The sequence below is a fragment of the Hylaeus volcanicus genome, unplaced genomic scaffold (genome assembly GCF_026283585.1).
Source record: "Hylaeus volcanicus isolate JK05 unplaced genomic scaffold, UHH_iyHylVolc1.0_haploid 12197, whole genome shotgun sequence".
Taxonomy (NCBI): Eukaryota; Metazoa; Arthropoda; class Insecta; order Hymenoptera; family Colletidae; genus Hylaeus; species Hylaeus volcanicus.
Genome location: NW_026533147.1, coordinates 717,497 through 735,056, shown reverse-complemented (window position 1 = coordinate 735,056; position 17,560 = coordinate 717,497). Strand labels below are relative to the sequence as shown.

Genomic DNA, 17,560 nt, shown 5'->3' with positions numbered 1-17,560 from the left:
CGCGGGTTAAAAATCTAATACCTTTTGTGTAAGGTGAATGTAGTGTTTGTGATGTAGCATTTGGAAGTTGGACAGTGTTGTGAAAATTTATTGAATTAATTATATCATCTTTTGAAAAGATGTGATATACAAACTTTGAAAAGCATAGAAATGGTCAAGTCAGTTCAATATGGGTTATTTTAATAGTAGAGAATTTTTTTTTTATGACTAGTATTTTTTATTCAAAAATTTTTTACCTGCAGTCTGGAGCTTATTATCTAAAAAAATTGTTGTTTTGTTTGGCTTAATTTTTTCTTTTGTACAAACAACATAAAATAGATACAAGTCAGCAATACGCGCATTATCACAACGTTTCTACTTATTATCAAGCGTTGGCGCTATGATCTAAATTAAACATAAAGATGTCGAGATTAAGGTAAAACAAAATTTCCGATTGAGCGCAAAAATATTTTTTTTGATCATGTTCCTTTATGAGCGAATAACACCCAGTTACGATTGGTAAAAAGAGTGGTTGGAATAATTTTAGGGAAAAGATTGATTGGTGTGTGCCGTGCACAAAAAAAAGCGGCTTTCGAAAAGAGACCGATTAAAAGTAAATATTGAATTGCTGTTGGTAGTGAACTTTGGTAAACAAAAGCCATGGATTCATGACCTGGAATAGGTAAACTGCCCGGATACCGACTCCATACTTTACAAGTTCTTTGATACGCTTTACTTAGGACATCATTGACGTCTTCTTTAGGTTTTGATTGGCTTGAAATTTTTGTTTTAGAGTATTGCTGTGGAGAACAAAATAGTGTATCAGGAATAACGTATGGTCGCAGTTTCCAATTATGGGTTGCCATTTCCTTTTTAATCAATCAAGTTAAATAGAGATGATGAATTTGACTATGTGTTACTTTAACAAGAAAAAACTTGCTCGTTTTGACAAAATTAATTATACGCCTCAAACTAATTATATATATTGGAGATTTAATCAAAAATCACACAACAATAAATGTATGTCATAATAAAGTTTTTTTTTTAAAAAAATCTTTCGATTTAAAAAAATTTATTCAGCAATTTTCTTGTTATACTAGGTAAAAACGTGGAGAGTGAATGGCATACAAAGTGACAAGCACTCGTCATTTTCAGGACAACCTCAAATGTTCAAAACGACTGTCGATTCGTGTACCTTATCTTTTTATAAAAAAAATGAAGGTAAGCGATGCACCATGTAAAGATCAATTAAATGCATCAAAACAATTGAGAAAAAAAGGTGAAAGAATTAATGTATGGAGTGAAAGTCAAATTTTGAACCGGATTAAGGAAATTGAAACAACATTACAAGACAATGCTATTTGTGAAAAATTATCGAAAGCACGTAAAAAATTGCTGCGAAAACGCGTAGTTCACCTTAAAAGAGCAATTGAAGCAAAGATTCCAGTGGGTGGTCAACTTTTAAAGAAAATTCGAAAACAACGTTCAAGTGTTAAAAATGAGGTTACTGGGAAGAAGAAATCGAAAAAAGAATGTCTTTGTTGTAAGTTTAAATGTTTTAAAGTATGGGTTGAAAGAACGCTTGATAGTCATACATTTTTTTTTGAAAATAAAGGTAGGAAAAGAGGCCATACGTTACAAGAATGTCGATATAATCCGGATGCACTAAAATCTGAAGACTTTCATAAAAAAATGAGAAAAATAACGGATGAAAAGCTTTGTATCTGTTTTAATTGTGGATCGTGCTCTCATACATTAAAAAATTGTTCTACACCTCGTAAAGAAGTACTTTTACTATTTTTGGTGAAACGGTGTATACTGTTCTCTCATTCATTCTCTCTCTCTCTCTCTCTCTAATTCTGCGATTGTTAGAATGGATTCTTACCTTTTGCTAGTTGTTTTGTTTGTAGCGAAAAAGGTCACTTATCACAAACCTGCCCGAGAAATAAAACAGGCAAGAAAATGGCAATGAAACTTGTTCTCTTTCATTCCGTGATGCTTTTTAGGTATTTATCCGCACGGGGGTTCTTGTTTAATTTGTCAGTCCACACTACATTTAATGCGTGATTGTCCAAATCGAAGACAAGTTCGTGTTCAAGATTAAAAAAACAATATTAATAGAACGCAATTATTTTTAAACTTGAAACCTAGTACACAATACGTGTTCTTCAGTTTCATCTTGGTATTCAATTGAACAAATTTTCTCAAAGTCAACGTGTGTAGAATAGGGTTATGTATGCTGTAGTCAGTATTAGAAGAAGCGTCAGAGTCGATTACTCTTTACTGGACTTGTTAAACAGTACAGTTTGTGCCCTCTCATAGCATTGAATCCTATTAAATAATTTTTTTTATCTTTTCTAATATTTTGTATTCAAACGGTTTAACCTAAGTCATCCAAAGTTGGCGTGTATGTGTGTATATGTATATATACTATGTTTGTGGGGTTCTAGAGAAGGTGTAATACATACAATAAAACGAAAACTTATGGTAGATAGAAAATATTTCAAAAAGTATGTTTCAAATGTAGCATAGTAGTTGATGGTACATTTTGTTAGATTTTTGTCAAAAAAATTACATGCGTTGAAAAGGTTAAGAACAAAAAGTTTATGCTTAACAAAAATACTACCGTTCGTTACCAAGGAAAATTTCCCTAGTAGCACTCTTTTTTATAGCATTTCTGAAACGCACTTGGATCCTATTGTTTTTCCATCTTCAGATTTATGCACTAGTTTGTTTTTTGTCAATGCGTGGCAAGATAGCTCAACTTCTATGTTTTGGGGCACACAAGATATGAAAAGATGCGTCATGTCAGCGACCCTTGAAATGTGTGATAAGAAGACATTAAATGAAAGAGAAGTTTCCGTAAGACTCTTTTCATATGGTGCCCCTTCGTTAAAAGTTTCAAAAGTTGCTACTACAGATTGTAAAATAGCAGTGGCTGTCAAGTATATGATGCAAGAATCTTGTGTTACATTAAATATGGAAAAAACAACTATTCAAAGAGAAATTTATTATCACATATTTTTATTAGTTCAATTAAAAAAATTTAAAAGAAAAATTTTTAATTATGGTTTATCAGAGGACAAACGAGGTTTATTTGGCTTGTCTATAGTTCCTTTTACAAGTCCAGTCGTGGATCTTTTAGGGTACTACATGAACGCGAAAGAACCGCAACGTTGTATTATGATAACAGCTCTTATTTTTGGTGTTAATTTATCTCAATGGATGGTGTTAGAAAAAGATGTAATTACTCAAAATTATCAACATACGCGTTTTACGAATGTTAAATGTCCAAGGTCGCTAGCACTCGTTCGTCTTTGGGTAGCTTTACTCATTTTAAGACGCGTTTTTTATTTACATTCTTTAGGATTAAGACATAACGACTTAAAACCAAGTAATATAATGATTGATTTATTCAATTACTCAGAGAACAAAACAAAGGCATTGAATAATTTCAAAATCACAGCATTTCATACATTAAATCATTTTACGCATTATCCAAATTGTCAAAATCTTTTATTGTTAAATGTCAAAATAATTGATTTGGGTAATGCAACATCGCTTTACTCAAAAAAACATTGTGGAGGAACACCTGCTTATATATCTCCAGAACAAATGATGATAGTCTATAATATGAAAAAGAATCAATCACTAAAAATGCAACATCAGTTAGTACCTATAGATCAGCGTAGTGACTTATGGGCTTTAGGATTAATTTTAGTTGAATTAATGACAGGTGTTTCATTAAAGAAAATATTTGAAAAAAAAGCTTTATTGAATTCAATAACAACTCACTCACTTCTTAAACAACAAATGATTCAACCTGAAGTATATATTCAATGGTTATATGAAGGATTTTTCAAAACAAATCATTCTGTTGCTTATACAAATTGTTTTCTTCAAAGCACAGCTAAAAAAATATTTCATTCGTTTATTCAAAAAGACCCAAATTCAAGAAAAAGTATTCCATATGTGATTCTTTTACTTTTGCAATGTGCCTTGAAATTAAATGGTATACAATTTGAACGGATTCTTCAAACATATCAAAACGTTGAACCCGTTCATGTTCCAGTTTGGATTGATGCATTTTTTAAAAATATCAATTAGCGTTACTAGTATGATAAAAAATATATAGATTTCTTTTTTCTTTATAAAATTTTCTTAACACAAATTTTAAAACTGAACTATTTTACAAATCGCTACATTTAACAAAGCTCCATAAAATTAAAAAAAAAAGTTATAACTTTGGGCTAATAAAACATTAACAAACAAAGAAAGCTTTTCTTTTTTATTTATGTTCTAAGCGCAACATGGAATATATACTGATGCGGAATTTTTTAAGAAAAGAGAAAAAAATCACAGTTTTTTGTTTCCTCAACAATGGTCATGTGTGCATCGAATGCTGAAGCCGAATAGTAAGGGTGACAAAAAAAAATTTTCTAAAGTCGTTTTGATCATAAACGAGATTCGCGTTATTTTTTTAAATTTGAAGCGAGTTTCACAGAAACAGTATCATCTTTGTCTGCATGCCTCTTAAGAGAGGGTGATGCGTACCTCTTTTGTACGCCGCTAGTTGTACTCGATTGAATTTTTCTCATTTGATACATAACAGTTCTTTTAAACAAGACTCCACTTTATTATAGGGAGCTTTGAAAATTTTAAAAAAGAATAAGCTTGTGTGCATTAAAAAAAAAAGTTTACATTTTTGTAACGAATACCCTAGAAACGGTTTGAGAATGGCCGTCGTCAAGTTCTACCCTTAATTTACGAACCATAGTGTCACCAAAGCAAAAGAGACATATTACGACGGTTTTCTAAACATTGTAACTCATTTCTATTTCAAAAGGAAGAAAAATCGTTCAACGTTCTTAATTATATTCATTTATTATCAGGAGAATTCCACTGGGTAGTCTTTTTAATAATTCATTTAACGTTTTAAGGTTTAATTTATTAAATTGTCGTCTTTTTGTTTGTCTCATTCACGTGTTGAGTGTGTTTTCCTTTCTAAAAAGTAATTCCATTATGTTAACGCCATTATTGGACTGAAAGAACATGACAATGTACCCATACACTCCTAGAGTAACAAATCAAGTGTATCCTCAACCAGTTCAACAGTCTGGATATTATATGAGAGGGCCCTCAACTCTTCTTACTCCAGGAACCATTAATGTGGCAGCAAATCACACAGCCGCAGCGCATACTTCTTTCCCTAACTCCCATTTATACACGTCTTTTCAAAATGGTGCAGCTCCTATGCTGGTTCCTGGACCATCCCTTCATCGAGGAGTTGCAAATACAACATCTTCGCATCAAGTACCATCATCATTTCTAACAGGGGGGATGCCTTCTACATATATTCCATCCTCTTTACCAATTTACAACTCTCCATCTTCTTCCGTTTTATTATCTAACGGAAGAGGTGTGTTACCACATTCTAATACATCTTACTGTCCCTCACATTTTAATTATATCAACTCAGCGACGCCTTGCCATTCAGAAGAGGCAGTGCATTCAACACATCCATCTACTATACACAATCATTCTGTTACAGAGAGTCTTGCAGAGACATTAAAAAAAAAAGATTTATCGCGTTCATCATCTTTTTCAGATAGTAATGAAGAAACAATTCATTCCAAATTACGCACAGAAAGAAAACAGACAAAGGAACGATTGCGCAATTCAGGTGAAACGTACGACTCTTTTTCCCCACGTCCAAAGGAGGAATCGAATAAGTCTATACCTCAGGTAACATGACTGAATTAAAGTCGAAAAAAAAATTCCCTTATGTAGGTTTCAAGCATTTCTTCAAATGTGATGGGTTCAAAAACACTGAGTCGAAACGCAGTGACCGAAGTAATGAAACCATTACTTGTCAAAACAAACGAAGTGAACTTGAAGGATACACCGTATCCAATACCTTCTACTGGGTTATCGTCCACTCACTCGCCAGAAAAAGAAGACATTTCTTTATACAAATCCAATGAGTCTCTAACGTTTTCACCAAAAACTCAACTTGTTAAACAAACAGCTCCAAGCCAAAGAGATACAAAAGATATTACTTTAGCAACTTTTCGAAAAGATGATCAGGACTATCGTAAATGCACGAATAAAGTATCAAAAAATCAATCAACCGTTTCAATTACGACAACTGAAACCGAAAGTGATGAAACACACAAACTGTCTCAACAAAATAAATTTTTTCAAGAACAAGCAACTCCTTTAGAATTAACCTCATCCCAATGCTTGTATTCATCTGGGCTTGAAACGCATGAGTCGCCAGTAAATTTTTTGGATCCGCCCCCTGTACAATCATCTACTATGTTAAGAGTCAAAATATCACCTTTAGAAAGTGGCGTGACAAATTTGTCACCTCAATCTCCATATTTTGTAGCATTAGCAGATTGTGACAAAAATTTAACAGAAACCAACACTGGGACACCAACGTCTTGTACAAAACAAGCGTCGAATTTCAGCACCGTGGAAGTGGAGGGGACCAGTTCAGCAAATGATTTTCTTAATGCAAATCATCCCGCAACTCGAACTTCACAAAACGGGGGTAAAAAATCAGTGAAAAAACGTCGTATAGAGAGTAATTCGTGTGATTCACCAACAAAAGGATCTCGACGAATCAATAGTCCTTTGAAAAAACGATTTATGGCCACACCAACATCAGATGTTGAAAAATCCTTGCCTTCTGTTAATTTCAACGCAACATTCACCAAAGAAACGTATTTAGATACATCAAGTATTTCAAATTTATCTTTCCTATCTAACTGTGTGAATGATTTCGTAACCAATGGAGAAATATGCGATCCCTTGGGCTTTGAGAAGACTGGTACAAAAAGTGAAACGACTTTACCGTCTCCTTTGTATAATTTATCTTCACTTGTTAAAAAAATTTGTTGCCGACACGAAGAAAGAAAACAGGATCTTAACGATCTCCATAATTTTTTACAAATGGAAAACGACAAGTCATACCAAACCGTTTCAGAAGAATCAGACCAACCACCGCCTGAATCTATGGTTCATAGTGATTATCAACTTGCGTGTTTAGTTGAACTTTCTGAAAGAGAAATGCGATTGTTAACTGTACAACAAGAGTGCTTTCGAATTTTGAAAAATATTTCCTTGTGCTGTCAATCTTGGGCCAATCATGAAGGTTCTTACCTATGGCACGTTAGTTTTCTTCTTGGTGCCACATGTATTGGAGACATCGCAAGTTATAGTATGATTTTTGAAGATATTATTCATGATATTATTCTTCGCCTACGTGAAGCAGAAGATAAAAGCTTTTTACAAAATTCATCAGATACACTACCTTCGACCAATGAAAACAATCTAGAAGCCACTTCTACATCGCACGACTCAAAGGTCATACCAGTTTCAAATTCCATGCCTTCATCTCCTCTTGAACAAATCAGTACCTGTTCTAAAAGACCCATTTCACAAGAACTCCCTGATTTATGTGGTCCTTTGTTAACATCACTTGTTCATCAAGTCGACTCCACAACAATGCTACAATGTCTGGTCTTGTTAGATAGTTTAAGACAACACAACGATCAAAATTTCACACCCTTGCAATCTCTGCAGGAAACGTTATCCTCTTTTGTTGCATTACAAGCTTTAAATGCTGTTCATCAGTCGCCTTTGAGTTTTTTAACGGGTATATGCAAAAGATTTCGTAGTGCCGCGGAACTTGGAGGAACACGGAGTGGCAAAAAACGTACTAATGCAGTAACTGGAAATGTTTCTGCTTCCACTTCCATATCAATGATGTCTTTGGCCCAAAAAATTAAAGGAAATGCTCGACCCAAGAAACAACTCACATGTAACTCTGTCGGAGCGATTCATTTAACAGCCACAAAACCTACACCCGTTTGTAATTCTACAAATTATCTTAATTATTCAAGGCCTTCTGATGCGGACGCTTGTCCCAAGGTAAGGAAGATTTAGCGTAGGTATTATGCACTTTATCCTATTCTTAGTTTTACTCGTTTTTCATACTAAAGTCATTTCTCAAATAAAGTGCTATCAAAAACAATTTTGAAAAGTTGATTCATACAAAACTGGTGTAGGGAGCTGGTCCGATTGTAACATCACCAGAGAGAGCCTCGAACAGTCACCATGTTGATATGTTACCTTCTTCACGTACGCTGCATCCTTTTTGAAATTGTTTAGAAATGCCATACGCAGACACAGATTCTCGTGAACAACCTTCGGTACAAATGGCTTCGCCGACGACAGACCGTGTTTGGACAAGTCATACAATAATTTCAAAAAACAGTGATGAAGAACCACGGGTAATTTTTGGAAAGGTTATTTTGTTCTGAACATATTATTTTTTTTGTAGAGTGCACCGAATGGTTATGCCCCTTTACATGAAGAAAATAATAATGAAAATGAATGGGAGGACAGTGATGAAAAAAGTAATTTTCAGAATGATCCAAACACATCGAAACATTCCAATACAGCCCGTGTGTATTCTGGTAAAAAACTCTCTGTCATTTTAAAAACAATACTTTACTGCAAGTCATACACAATTTTGCATGAATATTCTATATATTGATTTCGTGCGTTTCACGTTTTAAAAAATTTTCGTTCAATTCATTACTCTGTTTTTGTGGCTTAAAAATATTTCAATAATATATGAGTGCAGAAAACAGAAACGAAAAACTTATTTTATATGATATATTTTGATGCGTGTTAGAAAATAACGTTTCAACGAATGCTAACACGGAGGAAAAAAATTTAACGGCTACATCAGTATCTCAAAATGACGTTAAGGGGAAATCGCTTGATTTAAAACAACCTTCATCAGACACCGTGGCACCTATGAGTTCAAACAACAACAGTAATGGAAAGACATCCACCCCTGTTTCTTGCCCTACAAATCAGACTTTCACTGCGGCTCAACAAGGTGCACACTAATCACTTTATAAAATTTTTAATTGATACCAGTGCATATACGTCAAGTTTGCACAGATACATTCGAACTACCACGCGACCCAGAAGCATTCCGATCGCAAGTTAAAGGCGTTTATTATGATGACACTTCGAATCGGTAAATGTTTACGTTCATTACAAACGCTGTCGTTAATTATTTCTTTAGATGGTGTGCTTCTTGGCATGAAAGAAAAACTGGAAAGAAAAAATCACGGTATTTTGCAGTTAAAAAATTCGGTTTCAGTACTGCAAAAACTCACGCAATGGATGCTCGACTAGAAGCCGAAGAAAGTGGAGAGTGTGCTCCCACTAATATAATATAACATTTGTACATTAAAATTGTTAACATTTTTTGAAGTGCTTCTGTCACAATCATCCTATAACGACAACGAATAAAAGAAAAAATGTACTAACTGTTAAAAAAAATAAAAATGTTTAGTACTTAAACAAGGAAAAAACACCAGACGGGACTCGAACCCGTAACCTTTGCCTTAGGAGGGCAACGCGCTATCCATTACGCTACTGGTGCATTAGGGTATAATGTTGTTTTCATTCTACGTATGTTACGATGATTACATGATGTTAACAAAAAAAAAACTAACATTTACTAAATTATATTAGGTTTAAATGGTGTATAAATGTTTAATGAAATGTTGTAACCGAACAGTAAAAATTGGTTGTTACATGGTGGCTTTCGCACTCTGGTCAGCGAAACACACCAGAGGCGCAAATAAACTGTTATGAAGTTACCACTATAAACAAATATAATGTTTTTTCCTTGTTGAATTATGCGTTGACTGAGAAGAGGATGCGTTATATGGATTCTTTAATGCAATGTTTCTCTTCATCATTCTTGTGGGACTAATTGGGACAGTCGGATAAGGTTTTTGTATTCCTTGACTGAGATGAAGCCATAGATTTTCAAAAACTAAAGTGCTACTATTTTGAATAACCCTGTCACTTACTATGGTAAGTGTTAGTTAATCCTAGGAAATGTAATGATTTTTTATCAATGTTATTTTTAACTCTCACTTTCTGTCTGGATTGTGTATGTTTCTCGAATAGTTTGCGGCGCGTCCAGGATTTTTAAATCTACTAAAAGATGGTGGAAGACATTTTTCCGGGTTAGAAGAAGCTACATATCGTAATATAGATGCGTGCAAAAATTTATGCGAACTTTTATGCACATCTTTTGGACCTAACCGTAAATAGCTAGTACAAAATAAAACGCAACGTGGAAATATTTTTTTATTTGATAGGAATGAATAAGCTAATAGTGAATCAGATTGACAAGATTTTCGTTACAAGTGATGCAGCAACAATTTTAGAACAGTTAGAAGTTCAGCACCCAGCGGCCAAGCTTTTAGCAATGGCATCCAAAATGCAGGTCAGCCATTTTCATTTAACCCAATAGCACTAAGCTGTAATACATTATTTGTATACAGGATCAAGAATTCGGTGACGTTACAAATTTTGTCACAACGTTTGGAGGAGAATTACTTTATCAAGCGGAAACACTTTTACGTCAAGGACTTAGTGTTTCAGATATAGTAAAAGGGTACCAGCTCGCTTTAAATAAATCATTGGCTCTTTTAGAAGGTAGTGTTTTTTAACTTGTAATTTTTCCAACCTGAGGTGAAACGTAGGTGTTATGTGGTTCTAGAATCAGTATGTTACCGTGTTACGGATCTTCGACAACTTGATGAATTAAAAAAAGGGGTACATACAGCGATAGCTTCTAAGACAATACGTATGTAACGTAATACAGTTTCTTTTTTTTTTTTTACATTGAACATTTTAGCATCTTCGGAGACAATCGCTAATTTAGTAGCAGAAGCTGTTCTTTTAACATTACCTAACAACCCTACTTATTTTAATATAGAAAATATCCGTGTAGCTAAGCTTATAGGTGGAGGTTTGGAATCACAATCTAAAGTTATTCATGGAATGGTATTAACGCGTAGCGTTACAGGTATTTTTTTTTCTCCGGTTAATGAACACTTTTTCATTTCGATTTATTAAATTTTGATAGGATCTGTTTGTCACAAAGAAAATTGTCGTGTAATGGTGATTAGTTGTGGATTAGAATTAGCATCTACAGAAACAAAGGGAACTGTTTTACTCACAAGCGGAGAGGAGGTACTTTCAGTTGATATGTATTGTTTTATACATTCAATGGCGTTTTTCTTATTATAGTTATTGAATTATACAACTGGAGAAGAAGAAAAGTTGGAAGAAATTATCAAAAATATTGGTGATGCGGGTGTTGAAGCTATTATTACTGGAGGAACGATTAGCGATTTAGCTCAATATTTTTGTGATAAATATAATATTTTAACCTTAAAATGTACGTCGAAGTTTGAACTTCGACGTTTATGTCAAACATTTGGTATTCCTAGTTTGATTCGCTTAGTAAGTATCTCATAACGTTTGCTTCGTATTGAAACACTTCACTATAGAGTACACCAACGTCTGAAGAAATGGGGATTGCAGAATCTATAACAGTTGAGGAGATAGCGTCCAAAAAAGTTACAATTATTAAAGCGAAAGACTCTAAAATTGCAACTATTCTTTTACGCGGAGCTACTCATAGTAATTTAAATGAATTAGAGTGTAGTATAGGTAAGCTTAAAGATTTTAGAATTAACCATGGAAGCAAATAGGTTTGTTATTTTCTAGATGATGGAGTGCATTGTGTGAAAAATTTAATAAAGGATAATCGATTTCTTGCTGGTGGCGGTGCTAGTGAAATGCATCTTGCTTACAGTATTCAAGTAATTTTTTACCTAATGTTTTATTTTGTCTAAAAATAAAACACTTGCAACGTTTTTAGGAATATGGAAAAACCTTATTAGGTCTTGAACAATATGCCGTGATTAAATTTGCGGAAGCTTTTGAGTGTATACCACGAATCTTAGCTGAAAATGCAGGACTTTCAAGCTTAAATATTATAACTCAATTGTATGCAGCACAAAAAAAAAAGCAACAAACAATGGGTGTTGATATTTTAATGGTATAATGAAAAATCATTTTAATTACGTATAGGACATTGCTTGATAATATTTTCTTTTTATAATAGGAAGATAACGATTCATCCGGGATTACTGACATGATAGAACATCAAGATACTCCTGTTATTGACCATTATAAAGCAAAAGCTTGTGCTTTACAATTAGCAGGGGAAGCTGTTATTACTATTTTACGTATTGACCAAATCATTATGGCGAGACCGGCTGGCGGACCTAAACCACGTACGTTATCAGTTGAACATTACTGGCAGTTTGAGATAATGGTATTTGTGTATGTAGCGCAACAAAATCAACATTGGGACCAAGACTAATTTGTTTAAATAGAATTATAATTAAATGACATAAAACAAAGAGACTTTATGAAATTTTTTCAAATTACTTCTTTTGTTTTGTTTTTTTATCAAAAGCGAAATAGAGATTTTCTGAATTCAGTTACAATCCAAACTGTTGTTTCATATATTCTAACGTGCATGCACGCTATAACAATTCAGCATACATTAAAAAAAATTTTTTTTTTTTCTTCTAAAGCCATTAATCGTTTAGTTTATAGTTTCAAATGTGTTAATCATAAATATTAAGAGTTCGTTTTTGAACTCACCGAAAAAAAATTAAAATTATGGCGCGCAGTAAAGCTATGTACCCACACAGAAGTGCGCTTAGAACATCAGTAGAAAAATCTCCTCATACTCATTTTGTTTTATCCAGTGGATCCGCTCAAGCCTACAATCAACAACCTGTTGCAACTGTACGTTCAAGAAGATATCGTCCAGGAACTCGAACTCTTCAGGAAATAAGAAAATTTCAAGCATCAACAGATTTGCTTATACCCAAATTGCCTTTTGCTCGTCTTGTTAGGGAAGTTACAGATAAATTTTGGCCTGATACAAGTATGTTTCGATACACTGTTCAAGCTTTGTTAGCGTTGCAAACGGCAGCTGAAGCATATTTAATAGGAATATTTGAAGACAGCGTTTTATGCTCTCTTCATGCTAGACGTGTTACATTACAAGTGAAAGATATCCATTTAGCTTTACGTATCCGTGGTCGTATTTATTTATGAAACGCCTTTGATTTTTATATTCCTGTTTTGGTTTTATTTGTTCCGGAGAACAAAACCAATAAGTTCTTTATCAGTCGAAAGGGACCCGTAAAAAAACTTTCTTTAAAAGAGTCTTTTTTGTTCGGATGCCGTTTCACAGAAGTCGTATATTTTAATAAAGTTAATCATTTTTTTCTATATTTATTACCTATCATATCTTTCACCATATCTTGTGTGTTCTTTTATACTTTTGACTTACAGATAATCATGAAAAAATTGTTTTGTACAATGAGTAATATTCTTTGTTATTGAAGTATATGTATTGTCGAAACAATCTTAATAAAACTGCATTCGTTTTATTTTTACGAAAAAAAGCGCTAAAAAAAATACGCATAAAATTTAGATAATATATTGCTATTGGGATGTATACACTTTTAACTGAATAAACTAGTGATAAGGCTTGGTAACAAAAATAAAGAACAACAAAAAAAATGTTGCTGTTGTTTTGGAAGAGAGGAACTAGAATAACGTTGTTATTTTTTCTTAAAGTTTCCAATGATAGTTTTATTGGGACACGAAATTTAATAGAGTCGACAACATTGATTTTGTTTTTTTGCGGAACGATAAAATTGTAAGCTGGTTTTACTTAAATCCGACGTTTTCATCATAAGATCATCTAACTTTTCTCCCCGCTGTAAGAGTTCATCCATATTTTTTAACATAACCCCACGTACCTAGCATGTATTTATTATTAAAAAAAATGTTTTATTTCAAAGTACTCCTTGTTATTTTAATCAATCAATTTACCTCATCTAAATCCTTTTGTACTTTTAAAAGTTTATCAGCTTCAGTTGGATTTTGATAAGACTGAAGAAAATTTTCCCCTTCAGGAAATGGTAATTCTGTATCTTCAGTTATAGCGTCTAAAGCTTTGTGATGTATCTATCAAAACAGACTAAATGTGCAAACCATTACATTATAACACATTTTCAAAAACAATGGTGTGAAAACAATTGCTTTACGTTCAAATCTTGAAAACAAGGCCTTGTTGTTGACCTTCTGAGACTGAATAATTCTGCTTACTTGATGAAAAGAACGTAAAACTTGGTTAATTAAAGAGTACACAACTCTTTGAGAATATTCAGCATCAGTTAACACAGTACATGCTAATCCACATGGGTGAACATAACTATGGCAGTTTCCTAGGTTCTGCTCAAATTGGATTGTTTGACGCATATTGATACCAGTTCTACTACAGATAAGACGCGAATGAAAAACGATATGCTCTTTAACGGCATTTCTCATAAAAAAATTTGCAAAAGAAACATCCATGTGGGAGGAAAGTAGTATAGGCTTTTCACTGTTCCATTTGAAAACTAAGATAGATACCAGTTTCATTCCCCAATTTTAGCAATCTATTTGATTATAAATGCTATATTGAAGTGAATTCTCTTACCATAATTCGCCTACTCAACTCGTGCCATAACAGTAACAGTACAATGTAGCATTGATTGACTAAAATTCAACAGTTTCTACAATTTTCTTCAAATAAAGAGAAAACGTAGACAAATTTCTATAAAGTTGCGTTAAGTGATATTTTTTTTTGTGTTTTAAATACATTCAAGATAAAACAAAAATTTTTAATTTTTATGTTTCGTGGTATGCTTTTCAAGGTTTTTTTTAATTAAAAATTATTAACCAAAAAGATCAAAACCGAAATCTTCTTCTTCTTCTTCTGGTTCTTCTTCCTTGGTTTCTTGAGCTGTTGTTGGTGCAGGAGTGGTAGCAGCAGCCGGAGTTTCAGAAACAAAAGCATCAGGATTATCTAAACGTTCTTTAATTGGTTTCATTTCTTCAAAAATAAAATCAGTATCCAATACAAGAGAAACACACATCTTGAATGCTTCCAACACTGAATGAACAACGGAAACTTCATTTGGTAATCCGACTTGTCGTGACAACGCAGCAACATTTTGCACCCCACGCAAAAACTTTTGGATAATATCACTATCCTGAATGTCAAGCACAGAAGCATCATACACACTTCCATTATCATAAACTTGGCGCATTTCTAAACCATAACTAAATGGTTTGATATTAAGTTTTTGTAATAAAGTCGATTGAGATGCGGTAACTTTATCACCAGGCTTAATGAGATTGACATCAGTAAGAATTTCAATTTGTCCTTTAGTAAGTTTCGTTGCTATTCCTAACGTTTGAAAAAAAGATGTTTGACCAGGATCTAAACCTGTACCACCAGCGGAAACCGTCACTTCAACCGGGGCAATAACACCCTGTCGAGCGGGAGCTGGAATACGATTCTCTTGAATTATTTGACGAATTTCAGCATGATTCGCAGCACAAAAAATTAATCCAATATTCTGCTTTACACATGGTCTCAACGCTTCCAATTGTGGTATTTTGACTTCCATAGCGCGTATACATGTTCGTATCATTGTATTCTTCCCCATAAGAAGAACACCTTTTCCTCTTAAATCTTGACGTATTTTTGCCATTTGTCGTGAGCCAACATGGTCTGCATAAACGACGAGAATTTTGTTATAGGTCTCACAAAGCCTGAAAAAAAAAAAACCACCGTTATAAACTTTCTAATTATTTTAAATTGGTTTATACTTGTTATTATTTTTTACCTGTTAAGTTTCTCAAAGTAAGCTACTTTTTTGTCGGAATATGTTCGGATGGACATTTTCTCCAATAATCAAGCGTTGAGTGACTTCAAAGAAAAGTGGGGACTGCCGGTATCTCTTTTTCCGGTCAATCAATTTAACCACAAAAAGTACTCTTCTTGATATAAAACGCGCACCAAGTCAAATCGATGAACAATTAACAGATCGTACATGATCTGAATTGGGTCATTCTAGGGTCAGGAGAAAATCTTTCATTTGGGTCGACTTTTTGGCTAACATGGAGAGAATAAATTATAGCGACGCTATACCATATTAAAAAAATCATAAACGAGGGCACTGCTTGTAACCAATTTCGAAATAACGTTATTGTATATTTAAAAATATTTTTGTGAAATCATAACAAAGAGAAAAAGTTTTTTTTCAAATCACTTCACAACTAACACATAAAACTTGGCGTCACAGGAAAGACTGTCAAAAAAAACAGAAGAACGTTAATCTAGAATCTGAAAACCACTGTTTAATAACCCATGAAATATTAACTAAGAGAGGGTATACGTTCATTTTTGTTTTATCATTTTCCATCGCATCATCAACTCATTCCTAACTAAAGCATTTCATTGTCATGGTAAGATTTAAAAATCGATGGATCTTATGTAAGCTAAATTTCGGTTCTGCTTACCATTCCGTCAAGTCTCAAAAAATAGCGGCTTCTCTGACGAAAAAGCACATTTTACAAGTAACTGTGTAACATGATCGTTATTAACAATACATGTTATATCGATATCTTTTAAAGTCAATTTTAACAGCTATAGAAGAAAATTTCGGAATTTTAGGTATTGGAAATGTGTCACGAAAACTAAAAGGTAGCAAAATGGCGTGAAGTAATTATAGTTCTTCCATTACTCTCTTCTTCCTAGTCAATGATTACCGTCCTGTTTTAAATGTGTTTATTATCGAATGTGTTGCGGTAAAAATTATTTTCAACTTCCTACAAACCTTTAACATATACAAATATATTACACATTTAAGAATCATATTGATCTCCTTCGTTCAACCCTTTTTTTTTTAACAACCATCAATGATATACGTGTCAGTATATCAGTTCTTCATGTTTCAGGTAAGCATGAAACATTCATTGTTTTATAAACCATTGTAATGTTTCCATTGCTTTATCTACTTACTGGATGCGGTAGAAGCAGTAATGACATTTTATATGTCTTATATTGTCTCTCTTCGTTATCTTAACTTATAGTCTAACTTTCCATTACATCGTATGAATTCTTTGTCGTTATTCGGCGTACCAACTATTTGATAAATTTTCAAATGTCAAGTTGATTGTTGTTTTTTTGGAACTTTAGGGACTCTTATTCAATTAAAGAAAGCTTATACACAATATATTATAAGCGACGCATGGAGAGGTTATGATATTCATGTAACAAGTCAAAAAAACTCCTTACCAGCGTATGTTTCTTTACCCGTTTTTTTATATCGTTTTTGCTCACTTGTTTTACTGTAGTATTTTGTATTCCGAACTGTGTAATGTCAAAACTATTGACGACTCCATATGACTTTTGACTTACCGTATTTTTTTAAAGTAACAGCTGACTTTGTTTGTATTGTCCGTAAAAAAAAAAGCTAAAAAACCTGTCAATTCCTAGGAAACACTATTTTTTTACTTTCGTTTCTTTTTCTCTTTGATGATTGAGAAACGTTTACTTTAAAAAACCTTTCGATTTTTTGCCGGTACTGCTTTTAAAAAAAATTATCTTGTAAAAAAAAACAATCAAAATTCAATACCAACATTCTATAGAACTCGTTTTTATATTTCGTTCAATTTATTTCCGTGGGTTACAAACAAATTACGTACAATAAATTGAAATGAATTTTAAAAATGCTTCATTTAAGTCATCTTATTAAAAAAC

The 17,560-nt window shown here is 33.1% G+C and overlaps 7 protein-coding genes, 2 long non-coding RNA genes and 1 other non-coding gene across 16 annotated transcripts; 6 read left to right on the top strand and 4 right to left on the bottom strand.

Annotated features, from left to right (window-relative positions):
• The first annotated feature begins 128 nt into the window (after window positions 1-128).
• On the top strand, window positions 129-1,934 carry LOC128882860 (uncharacterized). Of its 3 annotated transcripts, none has more exons than XR_008458582.1 (5): window positions 129-999; window positions 1,080-1,200; window positions 1,251-1,522; window positions 1,595-1,764; window positions 1,852-1,934. It is a non-coding gene; the product is annotated as an uncharacterized LOC128882860 (long non-coding RNA). The 3 variants fall into 3 exon arrangements; XR_008458581.1 differs by having other exon boundaries at window positions 132-999; window positions 1,259-1,522; XR_008458580.1 differs by having other exon boundaries at window positions 1,080-1,522.
• A 55-nt stretch (window positions 1,935-1,989) lies between these two features.
• On the top strand, window positions 1,990-3,662 carry LOC128882859 (uncharacterized). The gene is made up of 2 exons (XM_054134639.1): window positions 1,990-3,300; window positions 3,347-3,662. The coding sequence occupies exons 1-2, from the start codon at window positions 2,518-2,520 to the stop codon at window positions 3,350-3,352; spliced, it is 789 nt and encodes a 262-aa protein (XP_053990614.1). The 5' UTR covers window positions 1,990-2,517; the 3' UTR covers window positions 3,353-3,662.
• A 918-nt stretch (window positions 3,663-4,580) lies between these two features.
• LOC128882909 (uncharacterized) lies at window positions 4,581-9,343 on the top strand. The gene is made up of 8 exons (XM_054134751.1): window positions 4,581-5,724; window positions 5,770-7,917; window positions 8,055-8,127; window positions 8,173-8,279; window positions 8,330-8,465; window positions 8,687-8,896; window positions 8,953-9,040; window positions 9,089-9,343. The coding sequence occupies exons 1-8, from the start codon at window positions 5,032-5,034 to the stop codon at window positions 9,243-9,245; spliced, it is 3,612 nt and encodes a 1,203-aa protein (XP_053990726.1). The 5' UTR covers window positions 4,581-5,031; the 3' UTR covers window positions 9,246-9,343.
• A 35-nt stretch (window positions 9,344-9,378) lies between these two features.
• Window positions 9,379-9,451, bottom strand: Trnar-ccu (transfer RNA arginine (anticodon CCU)). The gene has a single exon. It is a non-coding gene; the product is annotated as a tRNA-Arg (tRNA).
• A 230-nt stretch (window positions 9,452-9,681) lies between these two features.
• On the bottom strand, window positions 9,682-10,850 carry LOC128882919 (uncharacterized). Its single transcript, XR_008458615.1, has 5 exons — window positions 10,710-10,850; window positions 10,600-10,660; window positions 10,126-10,552; window positions 9,888-10,057; window positions 9,682-9,822 (listed from the first exon to the last, which is right to left on the bottom strand). It is a non-coding gene; the product is annotated as an uncharacterized LOC128882919 (long non-coding RNA).
• Window positions 9,821-12,551, top strand: LOC128882911 (T-complex protein 1 subunit theta-like). Of its 2 annotated transcripts, XM_054134756.1 has the most exons (13): window positions 9,821-9,891; window positions 9,988-10,126; window positions 10,182-10,309; window positions 10,368-10,521; window positions 10,586-10,672; window positions 10,724-10,894; window positions 10,955-11,061; window positions 11,119-11,334; window positions 11,382-11,544; window positions 11,602-11,696; window positions 11,756-11,935; window positions 12,002-12,173; window positions 12,231-12,546. In XM_054134756.1, exons 1-13 carry the CDS (start codon window positions 9,889-9,891, stop codon window positions 12,260-12,262), a joined length of 1,647 nt encoding a protein of 548 aa, XP_053990731.1. In that variant the 5' UTR covers window positions 9,821-9,888; the 3' UTR covers window positions 12,263-12,546. The 2 variants fall into 2 exon arrangements, with proteins under 2 accessions (XP_053990731.1, XP_053990730.1); XM_054134755.1 differs by having other exon boundaries at window positions 12,002-12,551.
• Window positions 12,552-12,567: 16 nt separating this feature from the next.
• LOC128883115 (uncharacterized) lies at window positions 12,568-13,011 on the top strand. The gene has a single exon (XM_054135126.1). The coding sequence runs from the start codon at window positions 12,568-12,570 to the stop codon at window positions 13,009-13,011; it is 444 nt and encodes a 147-aa protein (XP_053991101.1).
• Window position 13,012: 1 nt separating this feature from the next.
• On the bottom strand, window positions 13,013-14,512 carry LOC128882915 (uncharacterized). Its single transcript, XM_054134762.1, has 3 exons — window positions 14,074-14,512; window positions 13,798-13,932; window positions 13,013-13,724 (listed from the first exon to the last, which is right to left on the bottom strand). Exons 1-3 carry the CDS (start codon window positions 14,386-14,388, stop codon window positions 13,572-13,574), a joined length of 603 nt encoding a protein of 200 aa, XP_053990737.1. The 5' UTR covers window positions 14,389-14,512; the 3' UTR covers window positions 13,013-13,571.
• A 97-nt stretch (window positions 14,513-14,609) lies between these two features.
• LOC128882914 (60S acidic ribosomal protein P0-like) lies at window positions 14,610-15,848 on the bottom strand. The gene is made up of 2 exons (XM_054134761.1): window positions 15,642-15,848; window positions 14,610-15,567 (listed from the first exon to the last, which is right to left on the bottom strand). The coding sequence occupies exons 1-2, from the start codon at window positions 15,695-15,697 to the stop codon at window positions 14,685-14,687; spliced, it is 939 nt and encodes a 312-aa protein (XP_053990736.1). The 5' UTR covers window positions 15,698-15,848; the 3' UTR covers window positions 14,610-14,684.
• A 300-nt stretch (window positions 15,849-16,148) lies between these two features.
• Window positions 16,149-17,530, top strand: LOC128882916 (uncharacterized). Of its 4 annotated transcripts, none has more exons than XM_054134766.1 (7): window positions 16,149-16,263; window positions 16,330-16,374; window positions 16,432-16,501; window positions 16,556-16,605; window positions 16,668-16,755; window positions 16,997-17,099; window positions 17,155-17,511. In XM_054134766.1, the coding sequence occupies exons 1-7, from the start codon at window positions 16,261-16,263 to the stop codon at window positions 17,204-17,206; spliced, it is 411 nt and encodes a 136-aa protein (XP_053990741.1). In that variant the 5' UTR covers window positions 16,149-16,260; the 3' UTR covers window positions 17,207-17,511. The 4 variants fall into 4 exon arrangements, 3 of the variants coding, with proteins under 3 accessions (XP_053990741.1, XP_053990740.1, XP_053990739.1); XR_008458610.1 differs by having other exon boundaries at window positions 16,234-16,374; window positions 17,155-17,381; window positions 17,449-17,530; XM_054134765.1 differs by having other exon boundaries at window positions 16,234-16,374; window positions 17,155-17,232; window positions 17,297-17,514.
• The last annotated feature ends 30 nt before the right edge of the window (window positions 17,531-17,560 follow it).